This window comes from Electrona antarctica, assembly GCF_951216825.1.
Source record: "Electrona antarctica genome assembly, chromosome: 12".
In the NCBI taxonomy this organism is placed as follows: domain Eukaryota; kingdom Metazoa; phylum Chordata; class Actinopteri; order Myctophiformes; family Myctophidae; genus Electrona; species Electrona antarctica.
Genome location: NC_136793.1, coordinates 16,409,750 through 16,422,015, shown reverse-complemented (window position 1 = coordinate 16,422,015; position 12,266 = coordinate 16,409,750). Strand labels below are relative to the sequence as shown.

General features: G+C 43.8%; 1 protein-coding gene across 1 annotated transcript in view; it reads left to right on the top strand.

The window, feature by feature from the left end:
* bco2l (beta-carotene 15, 15-dioxygenase 2, like) overlaps nucleotides 1–8,297 on the top strand; it is a gene marked incomplete at both ends in the record, with an annotated part of 37,744 nt that extends 29,447 nt beyond the window's left edge. Inside the window, 3 exons of the mRNA XM_079516853.1 lie at nucleotides 3,317–3,499; nucleotides 3,839–3,949; nucleotides 8,181–8,297. Coding sequence (XP_079372979.1) covers nucleotides 3,317–3,499; nucleotides 3,839–3,949; nucleotides 8,181–8,297 — 411 coding nt within the window. The remainder of the gene's footprint in view (nucleotides 1–3,316; nucleotides 3,500–3,838; nucleotides 3,950–8,180) is intronic.
* Between the last annotated feature and the right edge of the window lie 3,969 nt (nucleotides 8,298–12,266).

Below are 12,266 nucleotides of genomic sequence, written 5' to 3'. Positions count from 1 at the left end.
TGTGCATAATGTGTGCATGCAGTGGCGTGCACAGATAGACACTAGGGGGTGCTAGAGCACCCCCTGCCCTTTTGGCAATGTGCCCTTTTGAAAAAAAAAGGAAAAAAAACTTTTTTTTTTCTTCTTTTTTTTTGATTTTTCAAAAATAGCAGACCTACAAGCTCGTAGCGCGCCACTCGGTGGCGCGCTATGAGCTTGTAGATCTGCTATTTTTCAATAGCTAAAGGATAACATAATGCTAACACCAAAAGGGGTTCCCGCCCAAAATGGATTAAGGCAACCGGCCGGTTCCACGCGCTGCACAAGGTGCCCTTTTTTAACTTGAGCACCTGCCCCTCTAAATGTCTGTGCACGCCACTGTGTGCATGTCACAATGTCCTCAACCTCACAGGTAGGGGTGACAGAGTGAAAGACTGTACTGAGGCTCAATCTGGTCCTTACTATCTGCTTATTTCATGCAATTATGCTCCTTGATAATTCCCTGATGGAATTTTACACAAAGACGCCAATTTTGATGTCTCGGAGGGGAGGTGAATTTGACGTGTGCTGCCATGTCAAGCAACAACTGCCATTGAACTGGCGATGTCCCCGTACCCAATCCACCGTGAAACGCTCTTACGCACGCACGCACGCACGCACGCACGCACGCACGCACGCACGCACGCACGCACGCACGCACGCACACACACACACACACACACACACACACACACACACACACACACACACACACACACACACACACACACACACACACAAATACACCTCCCAACTGATATTGCATAGTTGAAAGCACATGGTGAAACATTTTAGAAAATGTCCGACAATCAGATTAAAATGATTTTTTTTGAACAATACAGAAGGCACGGACGGGTGCTAATACCCGCCCGAACAAAATTATAACAATTTGTGGCCCACAGGCGGGGTAAGCACTTTATATTGGAAATCTGAACGGAGCAAGTAAAACAGGGTGAAGACATGTCATAATGTTTGAGGGCTAGGGTCCTAGGGAAAACCCCCAAACCTGGCCTAAGCCATACCTCAAAATGCCCACACACACACACACACACATTCAGACAGACACACATTCAGTCAGACAGACAGACAGACAGACAGACAGACAGACAGACAGACAGACAGACAGACAGACAGACAGACAGACAGACAGACAGACAGACAGACACAAACACAAACACATACACATACACATACACATACACATACACATACACATACACATACACAAACACATACACAAACACATACACATACACATACACATACACATACACATACACATACACACACACAGTTGCACGATTATTTCTTCTGCCACAGATTGACGCATGTGTTGATGAAAGGGAAGGTAATGATTGGGTTGTCATGGCTACCTGGCTGCCTTAGAGTGAAGAGCCTGTGTGTGTGTGTGTGTGTGTGTGTGTGTGTGTGTGTGTGTGTGTGTGTGTGTGTGTGTGTGTGTGTGTGTGTGTGTGTGTGTGTGTGTGTGTGTGTGTGTGTGTGTGTGTGTGTGTGTCATAAAAACACATGCCATGATTGTGCAGATGTAACTCTAATGCACCTATAATATTTGTGTCCTTGTATGCATATCCTCTGTGTGGACATAAATAAATGGTTAAAATGTGTGTGTGTGTGTGTGTGTGTGTGTGTGTGTGTGTGTGTGTGTGTGTGTGTGTGTGTGTGTGTGTGTGTGTGTGTGTGTGTGTGTGTGTGTGTGTGTGTGTGTGTGTGTGTGTGTGTGTGTGTGTGTGTGTGTGTGTGTGTGTGTGTGTGTGTGTGTGTGCTGATGGTGGCGGTCTTGAAGGAGTAGTTCACCCAAAAATGACTTATTTACTATCAATTACACACCCCATGAAGCCTTGAGATTTCTTTGTTTTTCTGACATCCGTGAGCCAATAATTTGATTACCGGTCCGGGTGGCTCAACTACTGGAGACTCCACCGGTCATTAAATTATTGGCTTAGGAATGCCACAAAAATCTCCATGAATTCAGGCCTTCATGGGGTGTGTATTGATCAAATACTAGTCTATTCCTTTAAACCCCTTATGCCAGTGGTTCTCAAACTTTTTCATGTCAAGGACCCCAAAATGTATATGTGTAGCTGACCACGGTTGCACCGAACTTTGATTCTATGTGCAGATTCTGCCAATGCTTTTCAATGGGAGTGGAGCGGTTTGTTGCCATCTGTGGATCTTCTGCACAAAAAAACGTTACCGCTGCCGAATTTATATATATTTTTTGACAGAAACAGACTATATTGAATATGAGTGACTGACTATCGTAAACGATACAGAGCCACCTTCCTGACAATAGCACCAGGACAGTTTTTTTCTTATATGAGACGATTCTAAGATGTTATTTCCCATAGAGAAATTACTAACGTGACCCAGGGGATGAGCGAGAAACATCAGGACTTCTGTATCCATTAGGCCAGTAGGTCACAGACCCCAATTGTTTCATTTATTTATTTGTTGTTCTTTATCGGGGACCCCCATCTATCATCGGTCTAACTCTGTGAGGGTACAAATGTGTACACTGCGGAACCCATTGAGAACCTAAAGAATGAAATACTATTCCATGGATATTTGTAATGTTTTCAGGCAAAGCTTCTATAAATCTTTTCATGTCAAGCAGCTCCTAGAGTCTTAAATACCCGCAGATCCCCTTTTGATTGCATCATGTCTCAGTGAATCCCCATCTAATCTGTGTTATTATTTCATATCATTTGATACAGCAGATCAGCGTGACTTTCTATACTGTACAGTATATGACAGTGGTTCTCAAAGTGTGGCCCGGGGACCAACCAGTTTAACCGCTTTACTGTATTTCATACTTTGGATATTTATATATAAAAATAAAAATAATAGCACAAAGCTTCTCTTATCAGGGTCCCTGGCACAAAATATTTTCAGATGGGGGTTCATGACCAAATTAACATTAATCACTGGTAACAAAGCTGGTACATGCAAATACATGTAGAATACATACTATTCTATTCTTCTATTTCTGCACGACTCTCGTACACAACCAAGCATAACATGCCTTGTCTCAGTTCTACTGGATCTCTGTTGTTCTCCCTAACACTAGTCCCTCCCTAACATTTTTGCCTAGTTTTTATTTGTTGACAGAATTGTCAGTATATAGTCATGATATAGTCATCATCGCTTATATATTGTATTTAGGACCAAATACAATGGAAATAAGTCTCAGCACTCTCATGTGTAATCCTCGAAATTCTGTACCAATGTGGTTTCAATGCTTCTCAAATAAAATCTGCTGCGCTTTGCGTCCTGTCAGGTGTTCTTGACTCACGAGGAGCTGTATAACGAGGAGCTGTGTAAGCTGGGCGGCTGTGAGTTCCCTCACATCAACTACGAGAAGCACAACGGCAGGCCCTACCGCTACTTCTACGCCTGCGGCTTCGGACACGTCTTCAGCGACTCCCTGCTCAAGATGGACACCCACACCAAAGAGCTTAAGGTCCGTAACACACCAAAGAGCTTAAAGGACAACTCCAGACTAAATAACATAGGCTCATTTTCCTATTTATATTGATCCCAAATAGCATGTGCGTGCACGCCATCTTTATTGGCACTATGGCTCAAAACGAGATGAAATAGGCATGATTTGTGCGTAATAAATCATTAATCCAGCCTCCTGCTAATGAAAACAGTCATTTAAGCACTAATAGGCCTCGTTGGGCCTCCGCAGCCATCTCCACTAATGTTACACAGATTCCAGAACTAACCAAAACTAATTAAAGCAAAATACCCCCAAATGTGAGAACTTGTTTTGTGACCCCTAATGTCTCCTGTCCAGACGTGGCGCTACCCGGGACTGTACCCGTCCGAGCCTGTGTTTGTGGCGGCGCCCAACGCCACCGAGGAGGATGACGGAGTGGTCATGTCTGTCGTCATCACACCCAGACATGTCAGTACAACAATCGCAATCCAAAACCTTGAGCGCGACAATGTCACGACCCAATGAAATTGAAACAATGACATTGTTCCATGAGTGTACGGTATTCTTCTGTGCGTCTGCGCCACTTAATGGCTGGAAGAAAGTAGAGTTTTGATTTGGCAGACTGATTAGTCAGTATGAATGAGTGCATACATTATTACTGTACTGTATGTCACACTAGTATGTAACCATAGCAACGTACTGTACAGCATGGCATGTTAACATGTGCTATTGTGGCATGAAACCTTTTGACATGATATAGATTATAGACCACTATTCTCAAACATTTTCATGTCAATAAGCCTATCTCACAGAATTTCCCCGCCCCCCTTAATACGCCCCCTTTTGGGGTTAGTGGTGATAGAGTGACGTCACTCCATAGACGCTACATGTTAACAGAGGTAATTTAAGAAGTCTACAACTTTTGTTTTCTCAAGGTAAGGTTTGTTCTATCTGTTCGAGCTGATTTACCATCTTGTTTGCTTCATAATAATATTGGTCTGTCACATTTTTACATTAGAAAATGTACTTAGATTCTCCAGAGAAAAAAACGTGTAAATGCTAATGTTAAAGACAACACTATTTACCGGAAGTGGGCGTGAAAAGCGGGCTGTGAGATAGGCCTATGACACTCAAATTGGACACCCCATCTGAAACGATTTTGTGCCAGTGACCCCCCAAAAAGAAGAGATTCACAGTGATCACAGTGTTCACAGTGATCAAATTTACGATTTTTATTTTACTATAGATTTTTACAAAATTACGATTTTTATTTTATTATAGATTTTTTACAAAATAAACGATGTACAAACTCACAACGCGTTGCATTGTGACACACTGTGAGCCAGCAGATCAGTTGTTGAGTAGCCGAGTCAGACAATAACATCACAAAAACGTCCTGCTGATTTTTGAAGATCCAGATCCACAGAGCCAGTGAAGAATCTGAACTAACATCAAAGGCCCATACACAGACCTTTAGATACTTAGACTAGAAAATACTCAGGCAAAAATACGGAGAAGTTCTGCAGACAGATAGATGAAGGAGCACAGGCAAGCAGATGAAAGTTGTTCCGGAGTCCCATTTTATTTGCAGAGTTCAGGAGAATACAGCATCAGCCATGGGGACAGAGCCCCATGGATCCTTCAGCCTCTCGGCTTCCAGACTAACACACACTAACTAGGCATTTTCTGTAGACCTTTATACAACTTAGACAGAGACAACAAAGGAAGAATGCAAAGGTGGTCCCAAGTTACCCTACCCCCCTATACCAAATGGTCATGTCTAAATAAGGTAGTGGTCACCAGGAAACAAGCCCAGGAGGCACAGTAGGTGTCCTGGCCTACTATCAGCAAGCCAGATCTTTAGGGTCCCTCCTGCAGCTGCCCATGCATTCTGTCTAAACACGTCATGTCACTCTCTCAGGCCATGAGAGACAAAGATCCACTTTAGTTTAAAACATGGTTCTTTATGCTATATTAATGTGAATTGTGATTTCCAGATACATCAGACCTCCCTTTGAGGCAACCATGCCTCATAAAACGAATATGGAAACACAATTGACCCTCGTCCTCCCTTTGGCACTGACTGGAACATAAAAAATATGACAAAGAAATCAACAATTACAGTAGAAAAATGGCTTACAAACTTCTAGGCATTCAAATCACATAACTTGTTACCAGTGTTCTCATTCCATTACAGTATTATCATCGGTGTGCTTATAGAACTCCCTTCTGTGTTATGTAAACCTTTACATAACTCAAAACATGATCATTGACATAAATGATAACCCGTAAACATATATCTGACATTTAAACACAATACACCGTCGCTGAATCCAACCCCTTTTGCTTCACTCCAAAGCACCCAATTATTGAATACAAAGTGTGTTACGGTTCTTCAAACTTTACATCTGATGCTCTTAGCATCAGTTAATGTTAAGGATAAATTTTACCATAGTCATCCATAAAATGATTCATTTTTGTTTAGTTAACTCATCTTTTTAGGACATGCAGAAATCATCTATAATTATTTCAACACTCTAGATTTCCCAAGGCTCGTACAAATAACAGCACTGCGGCACTTACAACATTCACTTCATGACCCCTTAGGTCATGGACGGACCAATGCGAGACCTGACCACCTCTTTGTGATTCACACCCACGAAACAACATATAAAAAACGTGCATGCTACTATTATTCACTTACGTTAAAATCCTAGAGTAATTTATATAACTTTAGAGTTTTCCACACATGTCATAGCAGAAATACTTTCGTTGACTTTTCCCATTCACAAATTTATTCGAACAAAAATAAGAACGTTATGCACAATTAGGACGATTAACACTTATGCGTACGACAGGAGCGCTGTCTTTCGCCTGACAAAGAAACATCTAACTAATTTTACTCCGGTAAATATTTCTATTCAGAATTTCAAATCTCCCTTAGGCATATCATCCCCATTAAGCCAACTTATCTAATTAAATACTGACACATAAAATCAACATACATGCCCATTACTATGTTGAACTAGACAAACGTAGACATACATTTGGAATCAAATGGAACGATATCCATGTGATATAATAAAATCCTCTGTAACGTTTCTTCTCCTTTTGTCTCACCTTCGTCATCAGTCAGCGCACACGGGCCAAACGAGGTTGTGATTGTGCAGTACACTTATGCACCGCATGGCGTAGGCCGCTCTGTTGTAGAGTTGCCCATTGTCCCGTCCGGAAACTTTCATTCTGAATTCTGATCTGAATTCACTTTATCACCTCCTCCCTTTCAGTCATGACAATACAACATGACTAAAAAAACGAGAAAGTGAATCAGCGTCATCACAGGAGCCTGTAGGCCTCCGCGAGGCAGAAACTTGCGATTCGCCGCGTTGCGAGCTTGTAGATCAGCTCTGTCGAGCCGCTGAATGGAACGAAACCACGACGCCTCGCCGCCGGCGCCTGTCGAGTCGAGACGCGCCGAGAAGAGTCAATGAAGTGGCCATCGCCTCCCTTGGACCGCAGACCGCCGATGAACGCCCTCGGGCCGGGGCACGCTGTGCTCCGTAGCACCCCTCTCCCCGCCGTCCAGCCGCTGTCCATCGCCCTCTGGTCACGATCGCCGAGAGCATCAAGCCGTCGCCCATCGCCGCTCCTCCGTGCAGGTCGCCTCCGTCGTGGTGGTGATGAAACCCCCCCCACCGCGCCGGGCAGGCCGTCGCCATTGTCTCGCTGGTTCGACTGCAGTGCGCATAGCGCCGTCGTCGTCGCCGTTCCCCTCCGTCCAAAAAAATTGCCGACCGAAATATCTATTAGACTGAATTGTCAATTGTCCACTGGTTCTCTCGCCTGACGCAAAAATGCATCAACACGACCGAGCTCGGCACCACTTTGAAGAATCTGAACTAACATCAAAGGCCCATACACAGACCTTTAGATACTTAGACTAGAAAATACTCAGGCAAAAATACGGAGAAGTTCTGCAGACAGATAGATGAAGGAGCACAGGCAAGCAGATGAAAGTTGTTCCGGAGTCCCATTTTATTTGCAGAGTTCAGGAGAATACAGCATCAGCCATGGGGACAGAGCCCCATGGATCCTTCAGCCTCTCGGCTTCCAGACTAACACACACTAACTAGGCATTTTCTGTAGACCTTTATACAACTTAGACAGAGACAACAAAGGAAGAATGCAAAGGTGGTCCCAAGTTACCCTACCCCCCTATACCAAATGGTCATGTCTAAATAAGGTAGTGGTCACCAGGAAACAAGCCCAGGAGGCACAGTAGGTGTCCTGGCCTACTATCAGCAAGCCAGATCTTTAGGGTCCCTCCTGCAGCTGCCCATGCATTCTGTCTAAACACGTCATGTCACTCTCTCAGGCCATGAGAGACAAAGATCCACTTTAGTTTAAAACATGGTTCTTTATGCTATATTAATGTGAATTGTGATTTCCAGATACATCACCAGTCTAATAAAAATAGTGAAATCAATTTGACATTTTTAATTAAAAAATAAATCTGGCCACCTCGGAAAAGTCACCACCATACCCTAACCATAACCCTCAGTAAACTAACTAAACCTAACCTTGTTCCTAAACGTAACCTGAGTAAAACTATGCCTAAACCTAACCTTATTCGTATTCCTAACCGTAACCATATAAATAACCTCAGCTTAAATGTGTATGTTTTTGTTTCTGTCTGTAGGACAAGAGTTCCTTCCTGCTGGTTCTGGATGCAAAGACCTTCACAGAGCTGGGCAGAGCCGAGGTGCCCGTTGACATTCCCTACGGAACGCACGGCGTGTTCAACAACTCAGCCTAGAGAGTACACACTAGTGTTGACTCAGCCTAGAGAGTACACACTAGTGTTGACTCAGCCTAGAGAGTACACACTAGTGTTGACTCAGCCTAGAGAGTACACACTAGTGTTGACTCAGCCTAGAGAGTAGTGAGTACACACCAGTGTTGACTCAGCCTAGAGAGTACACACCAGTGTTGACTCGGCCTAGAGAGTACACACTAGTGTTGACTCAGCCTAGAGAGTACACACTAGTGTTGACTCGGCCTAGAGAGTACACACTAGTGTTGACTCGGCCTAGAGAGTACACACTAGTGTTGACTCGGCCTAGAGAGTACACACTAGTGTTGACTCGGCCTAGAGAGTACACACTAGTGTTGACTCGGCCTAGAGAGTACACACTAGTGTTGACTCAGCCTAGAGAGTACACACTAGTGTTGACTCAGCCTAGAGAGTACACACTAGTGTTGACTCAGCCTAGAGAGTAGTGAGTACACACTAGTGTTGACTCGGCCTAGAGAGTACACACTAGTGTTGACTCAGCCTAGAGAGTACACACTAGTGTTGACTCGGCCTAGAGAGTACACACTAGTGTTGACTCAGCCTAGAGAGTAGTGAGTACACACTAGTGTTGACTCAGCCTAGAGAGTAGTGAGTACACACTAGTGTTGACTCGGCCTAGAGAGTACACACTAGTGTTGACTCGGCCTAGAGAGTACACACTAGTGTTGACTCGGCCTAGAGAGTAAAATGTTGTCTATGACGAAATATGTTTGTCGACTACCTTTTGAAAATGACGAAAATTAAATCGAAACTATAAGCTATGAGGACTAAAACTAAAGACTAAATAAAATTATTGACAATTTTGTCAACATATAAAAACTTCACTAAAATGTTAGTGAGGGACTGGTGGTTTGGTTGCGCTTGGGTGTTGCACATTGAAAATAGCAGATCTATAAGCTCACAACGCATCGTGCTGTGACACGTTGCGAACTTGCAGATCTGATATTTTCAGCATGCAACCAAGTGTAAGAGCTGCCTTTACGACCCCATCAAGGCCTGTCAAAAATATTTGGCGATATTTAGTCAACTCAAACTAGACTCAAACTAAAACATTTCAGATCACTAACATCTGTATTCAAAAGACTATGACTACAACTAAATCAAAAAGTGCTGTCAAAATCAACACTGGTACTCACTCTAAAGTAGAGGTGTTCATTGGCACTGACCTCATGATTCGATACAATTCACCTCTTAACAATGCTATTGTTACAATTCACCTCTTAACAATGCTATTGTTACAATTCTATTAGAAAATAATTATACAAATCATTTTGATGCATCTCACATTTCTAACTTACTGCACAATATGGCAAATGTTTCATGTGTTAATACAAGCAAATACTTACAATAAATGCACCAACTCTCTGTACATGTGTATGTGTGTATATACGTCTTTATTACACGGCTTGGTTGAATGCTTGATTCTGATTGGTCAATCGCCGAATTCAGCGGTGTGTTATTTCTTGATACTGATCAACACTCACTTCCTTGTTACCAAGGTGACTCGTTGCGCTCTGCGTGCCAACTTTGGAATACTTTCATTACCGTAAGCAAGGACATATTTGTTTTGTTGTCACTGAGGATACGTCCCAGTTGCATCCATGCGATGTATTTTCGTTCTATTTATAGTGACTCATAGGAATAGACTATGTGACAACCAGGTATAGTCTGGTGACCACCGGAGAGACGGATGACAGCCGGAATGTAGACGGCACCCCGGGAGCAGTGTGGGTTAGCGCCCCAGCCTGCATCCTCCGTGAGGAGGAAGCCCAAAAACCTTCGATGAGGCCTTTAGGAGGGCCATTCGAGCCGCAAGTGGAGCCTGCAGTACTACCGTTGCCCAGCGGTGGAGCCTGCAGAACCATTGCGGCTCAAGAATCCACCACTCCTGAATGAAGTGTCTGGTGCTGGGAGTCTGGTGCAACGCACAGGTCCTCGCGGTACTCCTGGTGAGAGCAGGAGTGGACCTGGTGAGACGTAGGAGGGGCCCGGACAGGAGGCAACCCACATAGCCTAGTCCCTCCACATGCCAGAATTGTACCTCTCAGTCCCGGAATAGTAGTTCCGGAGTGGTTCCAACGGATTGTGCGGCCCTGTCTTTCCCTAGTGGGTCTGATCGAGGGTAGCTACTGGGACGTAAGTCGGGACTTGATCACCCCGGCTGGGTCACCCGAGTGAGGGGTATGATGTTCGCGAGACCCGAAACCCCGATGACCTTGGGATACATCACTGAGGATATGTCCCAGTTGCATCCATTCGATGTTTTTTCATTTTGGGTTAATTTATTAATTTGTGTATTAAGTAGCCATGTAATAAGCGGGATAATGTTAGATAAATCACCTTCAGTCAGTGATTTATCTATCAACAATGACCATTCAGCCCTACATTATCCCTTACGTAATACATGTAACTCGAGAACCGTTCACCCCACCGACTTCAAATTCAACACGCGCTCCATACCACCACAGGGAGAGCAGTGCCCGCGGCCTTGAGTCGGTCGGATACACGACCAAGGTCAAGCTCTACCAGTAGACCAAATGAGCCTTAGACCCCACACCTGTCCAATTGATTGGCATGGCAACCCCAGCCTACACCTGCCGAACTCCCCACACCTGCCATTTGATTACATAGTCAGTCCACTTTTCGCAGTCAGTTTGCACTCTTTAGACATTCTCCACACATTCTCCACAGACCACTGCACATGGACTTTCCAGTTTCCACCCCCCCCCCCCCCCCCCCCCCCCCAAACACACACCATATGCCCTGGCCAGGCCCATTATGTCCATAGCCTACTGCTAACATCAGGGATCTCCATATGTGGACATAAAAGGGACAAGAACAGACAGATATGAAGAGCTCCATTACATAGTGCAGGTTTAACACTGAGTTTGTCCTCTGCATGTTTTCACTGAAGTGTGGAAGGATTTAGAATCCATCCTTTGGACGGAGTCCAAAATCCCCCCACATAATGCCTGCTTTATACTCGTGAGCAGTGTAAATATTGGTTTAAATAATACTTTAGGTGGGGAGGATAATCATTGTGTGGAAAAAAGGGGAAAAAAATAAAAGCCATCGAAGCGATTACAGTGGAATCGCTTTCACATGCATGCTTTTTCTTTTACTATTATGATTCAAACTGCTAAAGTGTTTTTGCAAAAACATCAAGCCCGAATGAAACGCTACACCCCCGACGAGATCGGAGCAGCACTTAGGATACACGAAAATGCATCAGAGGAAATTCAATTTTCTGTCAACGTTAATGTGATAGAAAATGGACATTGTGTCTGAAATGGCTGGAAAACAAATTGATGCGAGCGGGTCGATGGCCTCCGGAGAGTCTGCGAGAGGTCACATCAGAATCTACAAGCAAACGCCCATATTATGGCGGCATCAACGCTACCCATGCAGACCCAAGTTGACATCACAAACATAATAAACAGTGATAAGTGCTTGCACGTTTTACCGAAGTAAAAGTATCAATACCGCAATGTAGAAATAATACTCACCATATGCTACGTTACAACTTAAGTAGTATACATCTTAGCAACGTTGAACAGCTCAACACAACCCGAGTTGACGCAAACATAAACACCAAGTGGGCGGTTGTAATTCGTGGGAAAAGGATCAGCCTATTGTCTGACCATCATTGTATGTATATCATATTGTTGGTCTATATTCCACATATACTGACCACAGATGGTCTATATCAGGGGTCTGACACCACATCAAAATTAAATATTCCCAACTGATTTTGATTGTCCATAGGATACACATAACCTTTAGAAATATTTTCTTTCACATCAGGATGTAATGATCATTAAAGTCAAGCAATAATTAATAACCCACCTATCCCCCAGAATCCCTCCTCAGTCATGAGTTAGGAGTTTGAATGAATGCACAATTATGTGCAGGATGTAATTTGAAGATAAC